Below are 22,167 nucleotides of genomic sequence, written 5' to 3'. Positions count from 1 at the left end.
GAGATATTTTTTTTATAATATTTTTATTTGTAGTTTCTTAGAGTAGTTTGTGTTGTTCAAGATTACATAAAATTTGTTTACATATCTAATAGATCAATATCCCATTTACATAGAGTCAACATCATACAAAATTGTTCGCCGCGTGTTAATGACATTCTAAATTTTCACTTTCTTCTTCCAAATAATAATGTATGGGGCTGCGAACAGGGGCTAGTGGTTGGTGGATAGTGTGGTTTGTTGGTTAGGCGCGTTAGAAATTTTGCTATATGCTAGACGACAGATGTGCGACAATATAAAATAAATAACATGGGTAACTGCTCGCCGCCCTTTGCCGAATATCTGCGATGGCCACTCCTTTGGTTTTCACTTCTTCCTCTGGGAATTCTGGCGGAATGGATCTCCATCTGGATCTACATCTTGTAGGTGGCGGGCACGGAGCGCGGGTAGTCCAGGTCGTACATCTGTGCCTTGATGAAGGCCAGCTTGTTGGTCGGCTCCGGGCGAACGGTGGCCAAGCCGTTCTTGTAGGCGTACTCCACGATCTTCTCGGCAATGGCCACCGAGCAGCCGACAATCGAGTTGAGGGGCGGGTACAGGCTGCCCTTGGTCAGGTCATCCTTGGAGACCAGCTCCGCCAGACGCTCAGCGGCGACCAGGAAGACAGCCTCGGGAATGGTCAGCATGCCGGCGCACAAAACACCCAAAGCAACGCCGGGGAAAATGTACGAGTTGTTGCCCTGACCCGGATGGTAGGTCTTGTTGTTGTAGGTGACCGGGGCGAAAGGCGATCCGCTGGCGAAGATGCAGCGGCCCTTGGTGAAGGTGTACGCCTCCTCGGCGGTGCACTCCGCCTTGCTGGTCGGATTGGACAGGGCAAAGATGATCGGGGTCTCGTTGATGTCGGCCATCAGCTCGAGGATCTCCTGGTTGAAGGCTCCACCCTGGGCAGCGGCTCCGATCAGGACATTCGGACGCACCTTGCGCACCGCCTCGGCCAAGGTATCGATGGGCTCGTGCAGCTGGGCAAAGTGCAGCTTGTGCTCGGTGAGTCCGCCCTTTGGGCGATCGCGAACAATGACACCACGGCTAAAATACAAAACATTTATTATTATTTTGTTTAATTTGGCTTTAAAGCTATATTTACCTGTCCACCATCCAGATGCGGCTCTTGGCCTCCTCTTCGGAGAGACCCTCCGCCTTCATGGCCATCAGGCACAGGTTGGCAATACCCAGAGCAGCCTCTCCAGCGCCCAAGAAGAGCAGAGTATTATCGCGCAGCTGGGTCTTCTTGATCTTCAGCGAGGCCAGCAGACCAGCCACTGCAACCGAAGCGGTTCCCTGGATGTCATCGTTGAAGGTGCAGAAGTTATCCCTGTACTTGGACAGCAGCCTGAAGGCGTTGGCATTGGCAAAGTCCTCGAACTGGATCAGGCAGTTCTGGCCGAAGCGACGGACGCAGGCGTGCATGAACTCATCGATGAAATCATCGTAGAGAGATCCAGTGGCCCTGCGCTCGCGGAGACCAATGTACAGGGGATCCTCCAGCAGGGACTCGGTGTTGGTGCCCACATCCAGAGTGACGGGCAGGCACTGCGATGGCTTAATGCCCGCCAAGGCCGTGTAAAGGGAGAGCTTTCCCACGGGAATGCCCATGCCGTTGGCACCCAGATCGCCCAATCCCAGGATGCGCTCGCCGTCCGTCACCACGATCGCACGAACGTCCGATTCCGGCCAGTTCTTCAGCACATCGTAGACGTGGCCCTTGTCCTTGATCGAGATGAACATGCCCTTGGCGTTCTGGTAGATCAAGCTGTACCGCTGGCAGGCCAATCCCACGGTGGGCGTGTACACCAGCGGCATCATGTGAGCGATGTCGGTGCTCAGGAGCTTGTAGAAGAGCCGCTCGTTCCTCTCCGAAAGGCTGATCAGGTACATGTACTTGTCGAGGTCCCGGTCCAGGCGATCCAGCAGAGCGCGGCAGTGCACCACCTGCTCGTCGGCCTCGCGAACCACGTAGGGCAGCAGTCCATGGATGCCCAACTGCTGGCGCTCCTCGTGGGTGAAAGCCAAACCCTGGAAATGATAAAGATATTGAATTTAGTTTTATGAAGAAAATGAAATGCGTTTTTACAAAAAGGGAATGATCAAAGAATATAAATAATATGCTAGCACAAGTAACCATCTTTAAAAAGCGTCTAGACTTTAATCAAAGATTAGGAAACCAATATATTCTAATGTTTACCTTTCATTTGTTTGGACTTCAGTTTAAATTTCTATGTCAAATGGCCTGATCAACCAATATAGAATGATTATAAAAAATGGCAAACAAAATAAACAAAACAGGGAGGGTGGAAAAGTTTGCCTCTGCTTATCATCGCCTTGAATTCCCGAGCACGCGCCCCTATATATGGTAAGTAATCCAGACAACCCGACTGGAACTGGCCACCGAATCTGAGGCGGTTATCAGCCGACCTTCAGATCCCATTTGACTGATCTCCCGCCCAAGCACGAACCCGCTTTCAAGTTCAAAGTCAGGTTCTAGCTCCCAGACTGTGGAATCTTGTGTCTAGATTTGCTACTATTTGAAATCACAGCATTTGAGGGGAAGTGACTCAGCTTTGGCCTCGTTTCACACGCACTATTATGACTGGTTTTCGAAAGCGATTGCTTTGTAATTGCTGGGGCTATTTTCGAAATGACCAACTGGGGATTATGTTGGGGGCGTTGTCGCTAACTTTTGACTAGGTCACATCTACGATAAAAAAATACGTGCAAAATGGCATTCAAACACAAGCTACGTTGGATTATGTGGCATTATAGTAACGGATGTACCTGCTAATATGCACATTAGAGAATAATTACTCGTGCTTTGAGTAACTTAGCAAATAACAGCTGTTTTCAAATCGTGCCCACATAAAGGCTTTTCGTAATGCCAGAGTTTATTGCAATCTTCTTGGGACATTCGATTTCAACCTTGAATATATAATGCTAATATGTAAATTTTTAATAAAAGCAATCCGTCATAGTCTATCTGAAATTTCCATCCAATCAAGTTTTTTTTTTATAATTCGTCAGCTTTACACATCCCAGATTACGTTTTAATAATTTTATTCACCCTACAGCAAAATTAGAATTAGTAAATTTTTCAAATTATACCTATTAAGTCATCTTTCCCGTCACATTGAATTAAATTGCATACTTTTTTTACGGTCACGCAATTTATTTGTTACAGAAATTATTAACTATTACACCTATTCCCATTTTATATTAAATTATTTTATATAACGTTGGTTTTTTTTTTGCTGCTCTGACACACATTTTCATCTCCCCTTTAAATGAGTCAGCTTTTTGTTGAAAAGATTCCCAGTTGAGTACAACTTAATTCCATTTAAATGACAAGAGTAATTTTCTGTCTATTCACGGTGAGAGGCAATGAAAATGCCGCTTTATCTTAAAAAATAATGACTGCAAAAAAATGTTTTATTGATTTTTAAGGGGCACGTCAAACCTATATTTTTTTGCTGAGAATGCTTAGCAACGGAAATCTACTGAATAATCGAAATTAGATGCCTTAAATAACAGCAAAAATTCGAACTAAAAGTAGCTTATAACCATTTAGAGGGAAGTCTATATGTCAAGTTGCGTTTGGATTAAATTCAATAAGCTGCGAACTTGCTGTGTGGACAATAAACACTCGAGTGGTCGCCATAAACAATAATTTAGTGCCAGGCGAGCCTCGAAGTTAACCATTATCGTACTTCTACGTCATCGGTGGGCTGGTGAAATACGAAAAAATCAAGAGAACGACACCGTTGACATTGAAAGCGACGCACGACCGCCGATAAGCGTGCGAAAGTGTTTACAAACCGCCTGGCAACAAGTATTCCCCATTCTCCATTCCGCATATATATATATATACATATATACGAATACTCATTCCCCCATCAGCTGCTTCAAACATCCGAGCTTGCCTCACTCGAAAAAACCACCAATCAGTTCAACACTTGAACTTTAAATAATAGACCCGCAGGCCATGAGAAAATTGGTTTTTGGGTGTGCACTAAAATTGGATTTGTTATGTAAATTAGTAATTAACATAAGCAAAATCTTTGACTTTGCCTAACCAAAATTCTAAATTAGTTCTCCCTTAAATTTCAAGTTTATCAACTTTAAAATGATGTTAATTTAACCGCAGCTGTTAATTGAATCCATGCGTATACGTAATGGGTAACTCCAATATTACGCATACGCATTTCGTATGAAATCGCAAAAAGTAAAAAAATCCAAAATAGTCAAAAAGGGGGCAGCAACCGAAACGAAACAAAACACAAATTAGCGCGCGCTCAGCTGACTTTTTTTGCACTGTCTGGCGCGACCAGTTCGATCATCATGATCGCAATCGGGATCATCATTATACATACTTAAGGCTAATCATTAAGTCCGCTATCAATGGCAGTCTGTCTCTGAACTTTGAATACGGCTCGGATGACGAAAGCGGCGCTTTAATCACCTCGAGTCGAGTCAGACACATCAGGCAATCTCAGGCAAATTGTTTCCTCTTCAAAGGTGAGATGATGAAAAGGCTTTTGTTTCCCAGCAGGTTACACTTTCGTCTTTTGTGGGTCAGACTATGAGAAATGGTGGGGGGAGGTCTCTTAAGAATAATTAAGCCTTGGCGGATGCTCAGGATACGGATGAGCATCATCATGATTGCGACTTGAACAAAATGAGTCACATCGGAAAAAACCAGGAGTGTAATTCAAAATAATAACTGATTTAAAATTTATTTTCATATGTAGCAAAATAATTACTTAACCATTAGGCAATATCAAAATATCCATTTGCTTGCAAAACAGTTCTTAATTTCCTGTCTGCCCAGACTTGAATCGATGAATAGTTCCCCATTTCTCCTAACAATCAATTATTTAAAGCATTTCGCATATATTATTCTTTCGTTGCTTGCCCAATATAAACAACCAATACCAATAAGTCACTATGTAAACAATGAAATAATCCAACTATTTCAACAAGCTTCGAACTCTCTGCTCTTTCAGCACATTGACCGCTTGAATTTGTTTAAATTTTTAATTTCCTCAGACCAGCAATAAATAACAACAAAGAGCGAACAAAGCAGGGGACAAACACTTCGTATAAATGCAAATAATTCTCTATCCGCTAACTGTATTTAGTGTGGGCAAACAGACAGATAAATGTATAATGTATATAGACGGCCGATACCGAGCGTTGCGGATTATCGTCATTCAGTTCGGTGTTTTGTCGTTCGAAACAAAGTTAAATTTATGACTGAATGTAGGTCAGTTTTTTCTGGTTGGTTTTGCTTTTGCGGTTTTTGCTTGTACGAGTATTTGAGTTTAAAAAGAGATAAGAACTACAAAACTTTCCATGGGGAACCATAAGAAAATCAAAACAAACTTCAGCTGTTCGGCGAAGGAGATTGAGATAAACAAATGTCACTTACTGAGAACGTGTAAGAAGTAATAACAAACTGTAGTTCTCAAGTGTCAGCTTCCTGATAAGAAAACTTCTCGAGATAATTTCTGGTTAAATTACCAATTTTCGGCCTTGCGAATTTCATGCGATTGTGGTCTGACGTATGTAAGTCGAATACGTTTATATTATTCTTGTTATGGAGAACTTTTTTGGAGAGTCTCTTCATTATTCTTAGTAGAGCTTCTGTTTACGTTAAGGGATTTTCCGCCTTTTAACTTGTTTGTTCTGCATGACACTGAGAAAAATAGTCGTCTATACTTTCATGCACATATAAAATTTTAAGTTTAAATGAACTTAGGAATATACAGCGCACCACTTTTAATTTTTTTAATATTTTATATATTTTAACAGGATGATTAGTAAAATTAGTTAAATCATAAATATTCTGTTTCACTGTGCATCTCATTAAAAAAAGAATCCACTCAAAGCCCATGCGCCTTCTCTCTTTCAATTGCTCTCCAATATTTTCTGAAGCAACTCGTGCATTAGCTCATTCATGTCTCTGTGGGAAAATAGCGTAAAAGCAAATGCAAGCGATACAAAAAGTGCACAAGCATTGAACTTGAAATTGCAATCCGAGATAAATTTGTAAACAAATTTTGCACGACTGTTTGGTTATAACTATTTCATACCCTACTGTTTCAGTATTTGATGGACATCTAATTGGCTCAATTATAAAAGCTGGCTATCGATTTTTTCGCCTTTGACAGCCGCCATAAAACAAATAAAAAAAGCCGAAAACACAAAAAAACCAAAAACAATGAGCTTTGGTCTTCCAGAGTGGCGCGTGTACTATTTGCCTTCTCTTTCGCTCTCTATGTCATCTAAAGGTCACCCACACTACTTGCCGAAAAATGAAGCCACTGCCAAAAGTATATTTTTTTGCTTTGATATTGTCAGCTGACGTTTCCGCTTAATAGTTATTTATGTATTTATGAATTTGGAATTTTTTACGCTCGTGTTTGTGTTAAAAATAGCAATTGGCCTACAAATATCCACGAATTTTTCATGCGCAAGGGCTAACTAAAAGACTCGCTGTCAAATTTGCAATTTGAAATCGATAGCAATAAAAAGGCATGGAATAAATTTTAACCCTTAGATTACCTAGTATATTTCTATTTCCAATAAAGAAAGGTTCAATTTATTAACTTGTAAAAACGAAAGACAATTTAAATCTAGATGTGTAATTCAACCAGTTCCTAATTCTTAGCAAAATTCTAGCCCTTGACACTCTACGCCGAAAAAAAGGGAATCAGAACCCACCCCAAACCTTTGCCTGGTACTTTTCCACAAATTTCTAAGCCTTGCGGTAAGGGGAGGCGTTAGAGAACCAAACCGGAAAAAAAGAATATAGAACTCACCTTTGAGTAGCGCTTGTTGTAAAGTCGGTCAAATCCGGAGATGCTGCCGACGACTTCATTGTCGCCAGTGCCCCAAAGTCCCAGGCGATCTCGTACCTGGGCGTATTTATCCAGACTCGTCACTGGTTTACTCATATTGGCTTCTGATTTTGTATGGGTATCACTGCTGTAAGAACGTATCTGATGTTGCTGTTGTTGGTGGTGGAGGGCGTGCAAACTGCGCTGCAGCTGATTCCAGTGATGTCGCGAGGATAACGGAAGTCCTTTGGGCAAATCGCTGGCTATGGCTATATCACCCTGATCCGTATTCGTATCCCTGTCCCTATCCGTATCCGTGTACGTCGATGTTGCGACTTCGGCGTTGCTTTGCGTTGTGATTCGTGTCGTTAGTTTTGCGAAATTGGAAAGTTCGTATTCGAGTGTGGTTGTCGTTGTAGTCGTATGATTTTTACACGCACGACTACTACAACCACACGTTAGGCTCTCCGTGAGTGTTGGGTGTGCATTGTTGTTCTTGTTCATGGGAGAGGAGCGCATATCAGCTGTTCGGTCTTGGCAGTGAGCACAACCGTTGCTCTCCCCGGTGCTGCTGGCGCTCAAAGAGCTTCCAACGGGAATTGTGGTCTTGTAGTAGCCGTGCTCCCGCTCTTTCTCGTGGTGGTGTGTGTGCATTGGCGTTATTTGGCCATGGGAAGGACTCTGGGAATTATTGGCTGTCGGATATACCGGCGTGCTGGGGGCGAGAGAGACAGAGCAGACAAAACAGGGGTAAGTTGGTGGCTGGGTGGTTGAGAGTGAGAGATTGGGTGAGTGGAACAATAACATCGTTGTGCTGGCATGCGAGATATTTTCTCTGTAATTCAATTAAAGAAAAAACTCAGAGCGCGTCAAGAGTGAATGAATGTCAATGCGGGATTGTCAATATAGCTGCTTTGCCAACTTTGTCGACAACTTTGTAATACCCTCCCAAAGCGCAGTAATAATATTTTCAACCTCTTCACCTTTCCATATTTTCTTAACTTCTTATTTAAGTACGAACTGCAAGGCATTACAATACCAACCTACTTACATACATTTATGTATTAAGCAACATTTTTAAATTATCGATTGTATTGAAAAGTTGTTTTTAAATTGGTCACAAATCGTGATAGGGTTTTTTCCGTTTAAGTTCTCTTAACAATTTTTAAGGGAAACTTGCACTTTGCACATAAATATGTATGTATTTATATGCAGGTACTCTATAATCATTGGGGCTAAATCAGCTGAGATTTTTCACCGCAGACAGGCCTTCGGGATGGAAACCGATAACCGGTGACATTGATTATCGGGAATCCAGAAACACACCCTCTTGCTTCATGGTCCAATTGTACTCGACCGATTAAAGTACAATATTTGACTTATTATTGTTGCGTTCTATTTTTACTCACAGCCGTCCAAAGGTTTTTCTGATCCCGGAACAGCGTCGGAGGATGGAGTACATGGTTCGTACTGGTGATGGATCCCACGCAATTATCTCGCTTTATGTTTTTGTCTGCGTTGCTGCAGCTTTCGTTCTAAACTGAGCCCCAACATTCGATTTGTTTTGCCCTCAAGTTGCGATTCTCTTTTACATTTCACACTATTGCGATTTTTGTTTTGGTTTTCCGCGCTCTTTCTCTCTTTGATTAGTTCGATCGGTTGTGCTTGTTGGCGGGGAAAAGCAGCTGACTGATAAGGGCGGTACATACACTTATCTATATACGAGCTATTAAGTGCTGATACCCATAACGTATAATAACAACAGTAATCAGTCTAATCAGTTGTCTGGCAACTGGAAAACATTTCTATGCGGCGTGAAAAACATGCGAAAAGTATTCCGCACGAACAGCTAAGGGCAAAATGATAATATAACAAAAAATGTGTTTTATTCATGTTGGTATTTCCTTGAGTTTTTAGGTGATAGAATAATGAGCTTTTAATTTTAATTTTTTTTAAATTTAAGTACCTATTTTTGGCCTTACAAATAGTGACGTACACTAACATTTCTCATTCTCAACAATGTTTTTCTAAGAATGTTCGTTATTATTAGGTATAAATAATTTGAAAAGACAGCTCGAGGGAAAAAAATAATTACCAACCGGCCCGAATCGAGACCTTAGCCTTAACCTTAAGTGTCCCGAAGCATTTGAAACCCCCTTCCTCACTTTGCACTTGAGTCACTCATACGCCCGGTGGGTTTGTACCGCTTTGGCTGAGAAGTCTGGTCAGTTCATTTATAACACAAAAATTGAAAGTAAAACACGACAGGCGAATAAATTGGAATATTTCACACATGTGTGTGTCCGAGTAACCTTCATAAATATTTACAATTTACTTCAGCTGGCTTTATAAACAATTAATTCTTTTTTGACGAGAACTTTCGTAAGCGAAACACACCTGTCGCTGCTAGATTTTTGTAACAAGTTCGAGAATCGGTAATTATTGATGTATGTACTTATTTTGTATGAAGGTATGGCACGTGCCAGGATTTTTTTCTATTGGTTCTTCGATGAGTAGCTCGTAAATCGCTGATAAAACGTTAGTGAGCCGCATCATTAAACACTAATGAAGTCGTGAGATATAGATTTATGAAAGGGGCGTGTTGGTAGGCGGTTCTTGCTTTAGGTTTCCACTAGAAAAAGGGAGGTAATTGCTGGGGTATTCTAGATGCATAGAAAAAATCTACTGGAAGACTTTTGGAGCCATTTCAAGTTTAGCTTTTGCAATCGATTATTAACTCAGAAGTTATGGTTTTTTTTAGTATTTCAGTAATATCCACAAACTTTTCAGTCAACTCTCGCTTTTTATAATTCCTTTCTTAGTTGGCAAGTGCCTTTTATTCTTTTTGAATTTGCAAACTATTCATTCCTTTTCTTACCCGTTTTCATCAAAATTCCTTATGGCGTTGCGTTCGGCACAAATGGAACTGGAATTACCCATTTTGAGTTTTATTTTCGGTTAATAAACCTTGGTACTTTAGGTATTAATTTTTAAAAAGAACCTTTGCACTTTGGGATCTAAAACAAATGTCTGCTAAAAGCACAATTGATAAATTTTCACACGCGAAATTGATTGGAGCCCTGCTCACATGGAATATCGTTTAAAAGCCGTTAATAACTGAAATTAAAAGAGCGTTTTAGACTAAAGCGCTGGATTAAGCGACTCTGAACCGCCTGAAACTGAATCAAAAACTAAACTCGCACTCGAAACGCGGCTTTGCGACTACCGGAGGCCACTTGTTAGCGAGCGGCCCAAAGGAGAATGTCCGCTGCAGGTGCGAGCGAGAGGGCAGCACTCGCCCCCTCCCTCTTACTCGCGCACGCAGGCAGCACGCGACATTTGTTCAAGAGTTGAGTCACTTCGGGTGGCCCCAGACGACTACAGGGCAACCTGGCTAAAATGAAAAAAATATAAAAACATATATATATACCCCACAAAATGTTTGTATAAACTTAATTTCTAAATAAATATTCTTACAAAGACATACGAAAGCATTTTAACTTAGAGTCTTGTATCTAGGTACTACTGTACTTCATTAATTGTTGCAGCCTTAGAGAAGCTTTGGTGTTGAGTTGTACTTCATTTGGAGTCACAAAAAACTTGAGCGGTTGGTTAATCGCAGTGACCTCTGGGCGGCTCGCACAAATGCATGAAGCAATTTGTTGCTGCCAATTAAAAAATAATAATTTCAGGTATAAAAGAAGGCAACTTGATGGCTGACCATTATTGATTAATGCCACAATGAATTCCGAATCATCCAAAAGTCAGTAAAGTAAAACGAAATGGTAGGCAATTTAGTAGTCGGTTTTGCCAAATATTAAACTTTTTTGACTGGTTTTCTGATTTTATCAGCTAGTGATTTCACCGTTGCTTCGATTGCCTGGGTGGCACTCGAATTTTAATTAGATTTGCTTTATTGCACTTTTGTGAGAATATACATATATCAGAATATATAAATTGCGCAAGTGTTTAAAAATCTTGTTCAATTGTGAAAATATGACCCGAAATAATTGCCGTGTTTAGTTACAATTTATGATTGCATTGTGTGTTTTTTAAGCATTGTTTATTGTTTGTAACTTTGCGAAAGTGTCACATAAAAAGTGGCAACACGATTTGAGTAGTGGTCAGGGTCAAAAGTGATTTCCATTACCTTAGATGATCCGCCTTTAACATTATTTTGTTAAATGTTTAAACTCAAGTTTTCAAGGGTACATACATATAAGCATAATTTGTTGACCCATTTGTAAAATAGGAACATAATTTATAAAGAATTTTGTGCAGACAGACAAACCACTGAAACCTATTTTGCTTTAATCTATTGCCATCCACTTAAACTATTTCTCAAAGTTCGCTTATAAAATTAACCGCAGAAAGATAGAGAAAACCACAAATGTTCAATGCCCCTGTATTTTTTCGCTAGTTTACATTCCTCATAAACTATTTCCTCTGATTATATTATCTAGTTTTTTTTTTAACCAAGAAAAATAGTTTCTTTTTAAACTTATCAAAAATAGTGTTTAATTTATATCAAGGAATTATATTTTTGAACTTAAGCAAAACACATTTTTGTACCTGTTTTAGGTACAATGTCGATGTTATAAAAGCTGCCAAAAGCTTTTACCTTCATACTTTACTTAAATAAAAATAGATGGCGCCAGTAAAGTCAACTATTTCACTGATAAATTCGACGAGTTTTATTAAATTATTTATATTTATTTTATATTGACCCCAATTTAACAACAGCTGACCTTTTGCACTTTTCTTCTGTATGGCAAAAGTTAATATTGTGCGCTTAACAGCAGTGAACATTTAACTCACATTTTTTGCTAAAAATGCAAATGCAAAGTGAGAACTGGAGCAAGACTGAATGATTCGAAAGTGAATCAAAGCCTCATATATCCACATTATAATATACCAGTCAACGTAATGAATTATGATTGCTATTTCAGATGGATCCATTGTGTGTGTCAGCTGTTTTCCCAGGTCCTACCGCATCCTCTGCTTCACCATATTTTTCGCTTTTTCCCATCTCCAATTTAATAACGTACAGATGAGGAGGAAAGCAGCGACGTGCAACAAGCAACAAAGCAATTGAGGGCCACTTTTATCATTAAATGATTTTACCCAGCTAAACCGGCGCAATTTCCACAAAGATGCAGGAGTAGAGGACCTGACTGAAAAGAACAACTTAAAAAACATATTTGAAATTATATAGTAAGTGTATTGCAAAATGATATAAATGAAAATTGAGGTAAACTAATTCACGTTCAAAGTCAGAAATTGATGTTCATTATTTCAAGGTATAGTTCTGATTTTATGTTTATAAACCACAAACATTTTGAACAGTGTATCCAAAGGTTGTGAACTGCAGGCGTTTCCAAGAATGTGGCGATTGCAAAAAAATGTGACCCGAGGATGGCGGTTTTTGTATGGCAGTGCAACGGTAATCTATCATAATTTTTATATCCTAAATCCCATTTTCGTATTAGAGAAAAAATGTCTGAGAGCAAATATAATAAAATGGCCAACACATCGACGTGGTTGCCAGCCGGAAAGTACAAAGGACGATGGAGGAGCTTGCACATTTATGCTCCTTGTCAAAGGATAACACACTCACACTCCTCAAAATAGTATGAAATTCCAGCCATCCGCTTGATTTTTCTCTATTTTCGATTCGCCCTTTTTAAGGTTCTCCATCTCTCTTTCGCACCGCACTATCTCTCTTTCTGTCTCTTTCTACTAGCCTTTGCTGGCCGGGTTTTATTTTTCAATGGCTTGACTTTGGCCAGCACAAAAACGTTCAAATGGCCAATAATTTTATGAGTCTCGCGTACACGATCCCACTTGGTTCCATCCCGGAAATGCCAGAATAGTTGCTCAAAGAATCTAGTGGGGGTATTGTAAGCAAATAGAACAGACTTTAAGGTACTATTATTAAAGTAAAAATTATTTTGAAAGTCTGGTTGAAAAACCATGCATGATGCATCGGCTTATGCCCTTTAAAGCCATCAATGTGCGATAAGAATTAATGGACACGTTGGGGCGTATTCAGAGCATCCAAAGTAAATTTAAATTAATATGCGATAACTATTTTTTAATATATGGCCAGGTGGTGTTGGGAGCGGCAAGTCAATATTTTATATTTAAATTAAAAACGGCAACGACCGGTAAAAATGCGACGAAGTAATGCGGCAAAAACCCAAACGAGCCAACGTGGCGTATAATTAATTTTTAAATAATAATATAAAAGGCAGTCAATAAAAAGTAGAGACTCGCCGATACAAAAAAAAAAAAACAGAACACCATGTTGCCGTTGAAGTAAAATCAAGAATATATGTAGGTTGATATTAAAAAAAAAAAAAAAGGTTTCACGCGTTTTAAACCGCTTTAAAAAATCACCGGCTCATCGATGGTAAGGGACTCCGCCCGGCTCATTATGCATTTACAACTACATTAAACGGGATGGCAGTCGGTGGAAGTCTGGTGGAGTTATATCTACCCGTACACCTCCGACCACGCCCACTCGGGAACACCGCCTGCGGGCGACAGCAGCTGGTGTCTGCGGCAGATGGCCGGAATGTCAGCGCCGGCGGCGTCCTGTTCGGGGGCATGTATTATTGGCCACTTGACTAGCGCGCCTCGAACGCTTTAATTGCCCGTCAAGAAGTCGATATTTCGCCGTGGAATTTCTCGTAATTAAAGGATTATCTTAGGTCGGCTTGGCTTTTAAAATAATGATTTAATTATTGCAAGCAGGTAACTACAGAAGTTTTGCTCAAACAATTAGCCAAACACTTTAAAGTTGTTTGGCCTATGAATAGAATATTAGTTACAAGGATTTTAATACTTGATAAATATTCCTTGTTTATTATTATTATTTATTATTTATTTGAGTTTATTAAATTTCATTCGGCCGTACAGCTACTCACTTCCTCCTTAATACTTTTAATACTTTAAAATTGTTTGTATAGGTATTGCAATTAATTTTCATTCGAGACATTTGTGAGGACACGTTGACAATGCTTTTCAGTTTGAAAAAAGAACGGCAAAATGGAGACAAAGAAGCGACAATCAATTTAATTAAAACTTTTAACAAGCTTTGCCTCATTTCACTTTCTGTCGGTTAGGCAGTAGGTTTTTGATTTTGGGCCATTTTTTTGGGATGCTCGCGGATATGGCAACGTTTCATATTTGATATTAATTAAAAAGTTTACGCTGTCTGCTTTCTGCTTTAAAACAAATTGTTGTCACAAGCAACAAAAAAACGAAAAAGCGGCAAAAAAAGGAAATCTGTTTCCTGATGAAAAGGCCAAACACAATGGCAGTTGCATGTGATCCATCAGGAGGAGATACGAAAAATGGCAGGACGAAGAGTGAAAGTCAGTTGGGATGGGGGGTTGGGGGAAATGGTTACGGGTTTGGGTTTCATATTGCAATGTCGTCCAAAAAAAGAACGCCAGCGGTGACGACAGCTGCTAATGTCACGCCTCTGTTCTGACATCCCTGGAAAAAATTCATAAAAAAGAGCAACAGAACAATGGAAAATGAAAAATCTCCGACATGACATAATCAAAGTTCGACTATAAAAATTGAATATTGACCTTCAATGGGTGTATCGCAAAACAAGCTTGCGATATCCTTAATAGAAACCTACATCTCTTATTAAAGTAATCTAATTAATCAGAAGTAACATTGCACCTTTTTGTAATATTTGTATCGGGTTTTGATAATGCTATTTGCCAAATAATCGAAGAGCTTGTTAAACTCTTAAATACAATTTAGCGCCTTGGAAAACATAAACCGATTTATCAATTCTAAACAAATTAATAGCTATTGAAAAAGTCTTCCTCATGCTAACAGACCTTCCCCATATCCATTTAAATCCGCATTCAAAAGTTTATTGAGTTGATGGTAACAATCGGCAAAGCGGAAAAAAAAGTAAATTGCTTCCGATTTTTTTTTTTTTTTGGGAAATTACAAATGTAATACGGATGAGGCATTTTTATACTTCCTATTACATAAACAAAATACAAGTGTGCAATTTTTCCAATTTACATAGATATGAAAAGATATATTTCCGTATTTGCTCTCTTTGAAAACACGAACATTGTTCGCATAACTCATAAGTCTACTTATGCTGGGAACCCTCCAGCAAATCCGAACATGCAAATGTGTGTTTGTGTACACATTTTGTGCCTATGCCATTTTCATATCAACGAACGTCGCGACGACAACTCGCCTTTCACTTTTACATCATAAAAGTCAAGTGCTCCCACCTCAAATCGCGCCCCTTTTTGGCCACGCCCCCTTCTACCGCCTCGTCCTGAAATCGCGAAACAATATCCACCATATAGTCGTATGAGAAAGGATAGGGAACCGAATTAATGCACTGGGGAAAATAAATATGTTAAGTATCCTAGATGAATAAAATTTTATAAATATTATTTTCAAAACTTTTTTGTTAAAATGATTAAAAAGGCTGAAAAATATTTGATTTGATTTTATTTATATTTTATTTTATTTAGAACACCAACCTTAGCAAATCTATATCTATAGTCATGTATTTCATCTTGGATTTAATTCAGATTAAATAGATTTTTGATTCTAAAGTAAAAGCTTTTTATGCAAGATTTTTTCGTTATATCGAATATGTTTTCTAGTCCTAGTACTTTTTTACGTCTGTGTTGCGAGCTGAGCAGAACTCAACTTTTGCACAATAAACGAACGCACTTGACTGAAAATGTAAGCGATAATCCCCTGGGGCCAGGACATTTTGGGGCGGTGGAAAGCGCGCGTAATTGAACTCGTCAGAGTCCTGGAACTGGGATAAGTGGAACGGAGTTGAGGGCATCGGGGAATGAGAAATGCATATTTATGCCAAAGTTGCTCCTTTTTTTTTAGCGAACTCCATTCAAATGGTTGCAGGCACTGTGGTTGCTAAACAAAGGAAAAACAAGAAAGTAAAAACACAATATATATTCAACACTTTTTCTTTTTAAATCATTTTTAAAAAATGAGGGCTCAACAATATTGCTTTTTAGATAAATTTGTTGTGCATTTACTTTTTTATTGAGTCTCAGTTTCACTGTGCAGCGGTGTCATCTCGAGGACTGAGATCCTGCCACTCCCCACATCCTGTTGCTAATAAACTCTCGCCGTGTTGCCGACTGGAAGACTCAGCGAATCGACTCGACTCGAGTCCTCGTCCGCATCCTCGAGGTTGCCGAGCGCCAATAAGCGCCAAACTTTGTCGATATTTATCGAATTTCGTAGCCGCTGGTTAAATGTTTGCTGGTTTTGCATGTGTATTTGTGCGGCGGGAAGCGACTCCTTTGGCATTCGATAAAGGAAGTCGGGGAGCCACACGCGGCATGGGAGCACATCCCACATCCTTCGCGAAGGATTCTTCCGCCTTTGGGTTTATGGCATGTACTGAGGCATGTTTTAAGTGGTTTTACAGGACGCGCTTCATTGCGTCATGCAATCAATTTACTCAGCTCGTTATGTTTACCAAACGTTTACAAACGTACACACACACACAGAGAAACACAAGAACACGCACACTTGCAAATAAATTTATTCATATTTTAACTAATATTTATCAATACGAGTTGCGGCAAACGATTTTTTCCCAGGTAAAGAGAATTTCTGTGGGTGGGTGTGTCCTGCATATTTAGTGCTTATTATGGCGAAATGATTGTTTTCTTTTAGACGAGTTACATTTACATATCCGCATGTTGGGTACACATCGCGTAGACCCCAGCAGATACACATGTTTGGCGGTTGCAAAAAAATATTTATGCGCATAAATTGCGGAGCGTTATTCTAGCATTTAATTGGCCTTCAGCCACAGCCAAATAAAATTCAAAGGCGAATCTTTGTTACATTTTTCTCATTAAATTGGATATGAAGTGGGTAGGCGGAATTAGAATATCCCAAAAATTGTTATTGAGTTCAACATAACTGTTATGGAAAAAGAATGAATTTTATTGTACAGTATTGAATTTGTTTACGAATCCGATTACAAATAATTTCGTTTTAGTTTAATGATTTTAAGGAGTCAACCTACGACCTACATTTGCCAAACTAACAACCAATTTCCCCTTATGTTTTGCCATTCGATTAAGGCATCTAGAAATAGACAGGCATTTGCATTATAATTTTCGACTCCCACAAGAAGGGAAAACAGAGTCGTTCTCGTTGAGTATATACAAAAAGGTGTCAAAGGCCTTTTGTCTGCCTGTCAATGACAACCGGGCAAAAGTGTGCCAAAAGCCAGGCAAAGGACTTTGTTAACCCCAAAAACGACAACGACATCGACTTTGTCAGCTGAGAAAATTGTGTGCAAAATTCAAATCGCCTCCTTTTTGTTGTTTTTTTTTTTGGTTTTTTGCGGCTGTCGCTTTCAGCCCTTTTTAGGCCCGCTGCCATGTCTAACATAATTTAAAGCCATAGAAAATCGAAGCAAGTCGGAATGCCGGACGATTTCGGGGGCCATAAGCTAAGCGCTGTCAGGCCTGCCAGTTGACCCTGACGAGCAATCGAGCAATCGATTTGCCAACGACCCAACGACTTTTACAAGCCTGTCACTTGACTTGCTCCTCGGTTCTTGGTCCTCTTAACTCGGTCCTCGGTCCTCACTTCTCGGTCCTTGTCCCTTTGTTGGCCGATTTTATGCGGCAACAACAGCGATGTGTGGTAATCGGGTTCGAAGCACGGGCGGCGATCCAAAGTCGGATTATTGACACGCCCACAAGCGCACAAACACACAGAGGCCATAAAAATTAAATTTTCAACACTGGGAAAAATTTAAATAATGGTAAAACATTTTCAGCAACTATCTTATATTGAATAACTTTTAATCATTTAATTTTTAAGAGATCTAAATAAAACTATGAATACATTAAGCATTTGTTGCTCATCATTATTTTATTATTCAAGAACACTTTGCTCTTTATTTGCATAGCAAATACAATTTTACTTGCATTTATTATTATTATTAAATATATATTGTTTTAGTTGTTTTAATTATGACACTTACTTTCTTGTAGTGCAGTATTTTAGCATTGTCTTCGGTGCAGTTCGTATCTTGAATTTCAATTAAACGTTCTCCGCCCTCTAATCGAGTGAGCTGGGCCTCATAACTCAGTCAAGGCTGAGCTCTGCGTGCTGCGAGTGTCCTGCGATTCAATTATGCTGCTCCCGAGGAATGGCCTCCCCCTCTCAAATTGCCTCCTCCTCCCCCCTTTCGAATTGCCTCCTCCTCCCCCCTCTCGAATTGCCTCCCCCTCACCCCTCTGAAATTGCCTCCACCCGCCGCAAACTAATCGTAATTGAAGACTGCGCCGCGGCCTTCAGCCTCTCAGGTGTGTATGTGTGAGGCAGGTCTCATTATTTATGGATTTGTTAGTGCTATTTGGCTTAATTAAGGTGTTGGACGTCGTCTAGATCTCAAATGGTATGCGGGGGCAAATGCATGTTGGCTTGCCAACCAACAGAAAGCGAAATTGCACAGCAGTTGGCATCCGGTTTCGGTTTCCGAAAATGTCTAGAGATTTGTCTCAAATCGAAGCGGAATCTGCTATAAAGTATGGCTTTATGGAAATGTTTAAGATCAATACGAGGTGATAATAATATACTTCAGACTTTGCTTACTCAATTCCATTTAATAATGTTAATGAGTTCATCATTTTAATTAGCGCACAACACAAACTAAAACCAATTTCATTTAAAAAACCACTTAAAACGCGGTTGCAGCTGCTGAACATTCTACCCATTAGCAAGATGTTTTAGCCTCAAAGGCTTTTCCGCTAGTTTCTTGGAAATTAAAAGCCAACATTTCACGTTTTGATTGGAATTGTTTGCTGAAGCCACACCGTTCCTCATAACCGATTAAATGTTCATTGTGCAGTGCATTTTGGGCGCATTTTTCCATTGGTATTTTTCCTCGCAATTGAAGTTCATAAAAACCATATTGCACATATGTATAAATATTTCTATGGCACCGAGTGTGCACTGCACTTATCCTTTCACTTGATGCGCATAATGAAGAGCACTTTGCGCTTATAAAAGCAATGGCTAAAAACAGGCAACAGAACAAACAGCCAAACAAACAAACAAACACACAGACGTCAACGAGCGTGCGATTCGCATAAAGAAGACTCTTGGCCCCATCGGAAGGCAGGGGGTCGTGGCAGGGGGCGGTGGACGGTGGGCGGCTGGCTAGGTTGTTGCATTTAGCATGCTTAAGATATCACCCACACAGGCACACACACATACACACACTCACACACAAACTGATTCAGAGCCATGCGTTTGCGAAGGACATGAGCAGTGACTGCAAAAACTGGCTATCGCAGCGAGGGTCAATTAATCAGTTGCTCCCAAGGAGAAAGCAAAATTATAAATATTTAATATATTTCGAAAGCATTGTGTATTATATTGTATAAAATATTCCATTGTAAATATATTTGTTTATAAGATGTTTGCAAAACATCAGTTAGCCCTCGCAACTGCCTTTTTATGCTTTTTCTTTGCAAATGAAATGCAAACGGTCGAGGATGGGAGGGCTCTATGCAATACTTTTTGTGTCCCGCTTTCAATACTGCTTTTTTACAGTGCAGAACTTAGTTTTTAATTTCACTTTCGTTGGAAGAGACGCCCTCCGGCAGCCTCCCTCACATTTTTGCTCATTTAATACGTGCGTTTGCCGCAAGGACACTCCGTAGTCCTTCTACGAATTTGTTCTTTTGCCTAGTGCTTTTTTAAAGAAATACTCATTACTTTAAGATTAAGGTTTTGAATTCAGTTTGTATCCCTTATTTATACAATAAATTTAAATAGATTTATTAAATGATAATATTTAATACATCTTAAATATTCTTTAAAAATCTTTAATAATTAAAAAAGGTATACAAATGCTGTCAAGATTGCTTCCATTTTTAGGGTATTTGGGGTGCCAGTCTTCGGAGACGTCCTCCCTTCATATGTTTTTTTTTATTTGAGGTTTTGATGTGTTTATGTATTTACAGCACACACACATAAATCTCGCACACACCCGCATTTGTTGGCATGGGCATAAGTGGCTTAAGCCAAGCGTGAGCGGCTGGCTGGGGTGAAACAGTAAACAGCTGCGAGATAAATTGCTCATCTGCTCGACCTCGTCGTTGATGCGATGTCGCCTTTCTCCGACCCCGCCCCCTTTCTCAACGGCCCACTCACCCCACACACAACGCCCCCTCCCCTCAATCGCCTAAAAAGCCTGGACTCAGTGTCATTGCTTCGCAGGGCGGCGAGCTGAAGTGTTAAGTACATAAAACCCACATACATTGCGTTTATCCATAATGATGACCTAACTTATGACTCGACCACTCGGCCACGCTGCGTATACGTAATGCGCACAAGGAGCGAAAAGCGGAAACGGAAAGCATTGCTGGAGCTGCAGAAAATCGCTGAGAATCGCCAGGGCTTGTGTTTGTCCGAGTTATTGGACATAAAGATCGGATTTGTGACGGCTGCCACTTTCATTTCGGGGCAATTGTTGCAACTGGCGGAGGTATTTATATAGATTTGGGGTATTTTTAAACTACCTACATATATATAAAATCATAACATTTGGGAAGACTGATCAAACATTTCTAAACGTTTACAAGCTTATAAAAATTTTCTAATAAAATTTTTCTTAATAACTGCTTCTGCTTAAGACAATCTAAATTTAGAAACAAATCGTTGATTAAGTTTTGTAACCAGAGGTTAATCTAAAGGGTTTAAATGACTATTTTCAACTGCGGTTTTTATTTCAAAAATGTAGTTTTAGAAATTAATAAAAGAAACTCAAAATGTTTACAACCAGGGCCGGAGAAACCGTTTTGAGTGGGGTGATGACCTCACAAATTTTCAATATCCCCCCCCGCCCCTTTTGTTTCAAAATCATTCCAAATCATGATAAGGGAAACACTGTTGACATAATATAGGTAAGTATAAATTTTAATAAAACAACAACACCAATCAATCAAAATGCAACAGGTAAAAAAAACTATTTTAAATGTAAAATGTTAATTAAAATCCATTTAATATTAATGTAATGTTAATTTAATGTTAAAATAATGTTAATTTAATATAATGTAAATGTAATGTTAACTAAATGTTAATTAAATTAATATGGCCACGTCAGCGACAATGATAATTAATTATTTTTTTCGTTTTCTCGCACCTATAATTCCCAAGTGGTTCTGGCTGATTCGTAGTGGGATACCCCTTGATTTTGGCCAATTTCTCAGTTCTCCGGGATGACCGGCAGTTTCTCTAAGAAACTTTTTCCGGTCTCTGGAAGTGTGTGTGTGTGCGTGTGTGTTAGTGACGTGGTTCCAGAGTGGGAGAGAGTATCTGGCCAACTCCTCCTACTGGAGTCCACTCCCGGATGCAGTGCATCATGGGTCGACTCCTCCTACTGGAGTCCACTCCCGGATGCAGTGCATCATGGGTCGACTCCTCCTACTGGAGTCCACTCCCGGATGCAGTGCACCATGGGTCGACTCCTCCTACTGGAATCCACTCCCGGATGCAGTGCATCTTGGGTCGACTCCACCTACTGGAGTCCACTCCCGGATGCAGTGCACCATGGGTCGACTCCTCCTAGGATGCACTGCATCATGACCTGACTTGGCATGAACTTAAAGGTGCCCGATCCCTTCCTGCATGTAGTGGACTCCAGGATGCAGGGCATCCAAACCTGAAAAGGTGAGTTGCAGTTTTTTTAATTATGTGATGACGTGGCTTTTGTAAAAAAATGCAGTTAATTAATTCAATTTTTTTATATTTTTTTTTCAGGTTTTTGGTTGTGTATTTGGCTGATTGCAGAAAATAATTGGTGACACCATCCAACTTGTAACTTGAAGTTCGACATCAGGATGCACTGCACCAAAGTTATTACGCAGTGAGTACATCCTTTAGACAATAAATAATTAAGTTATATATTTTAAAAAATCATAAATATTTTGATAAAGAAACTAAAAGAAACAGATAAAGATCTGAAAGTTTTCAAGAACATGAAAGAAATTTAAAAGGTAAATTTTATCAAATATTGAACTTGAAGTACATGAAAATCAAACACAATTAATAATTGTAAACAAGTAGCGACATATAATATAAATATATGTAGTATATATATAGTAATAGTTGTAAGAATGCTGTTACCGGAAATATATAGTATACTGACACCACATAAATGGACTGGACAACAGGCTGCAGGATCAATTATGAATGGCGTGATCTTCTA

The 22,167-nt window shown here is 39.6% G+C and overlaps 1 protein-coding gene across 1 annotated transcript; it reads right to left on the bottom strand.

Moving 5' to 3' along the window:
* Window positions 1-4: 4 nt before the first annotated feature.
* On the bottom strand, window positions 5-10,067 carry LOC108087297 (NADP-dependent malic enzyme). The gene is made up of 4 exons (XM_017184609.2): window positions 9,769-10,067; window positions 6,873-7,605; window positions 1,145-2,073; window positions 5-1,086 (listed from the first exon to the last, which is right to left on the bottom strand). The coding sequence occupies exons 1-4, from the start codon at window positions 9,828-9,830 to the stop codon at window positions 411-413; spliced, it is 2,400 nt and encodes a 799-aa protein (XP_017040098.1). The 5' UTR covers window positions 9,831-10,067; the 3' UTR covers window positions 5-410.
* Between the last annotated feature and the right edge of the window lie 12,100 nt (window positions 10,068-22,167).

The sequence above is a fragment of the Drosophila ficusphila genome, unplaced genomic scaffold (assembly GCF_018152265.1).
Source record: "Drosophila ficusphila isolate 14025-0441.05 unplaced genomic scaffold, ASM1815226v1 contig_791, whole genome shotgun sequence".
Lineage (NCBI taxonomy): Eukaryota > Metazoa > Arthropoda > Insecta > Diptera > Drosophilidae > Drosophila > Drosophila ficusphila.
This window is presented reverse-complemented; position numbering and strand designations above follow the sequence as displayed.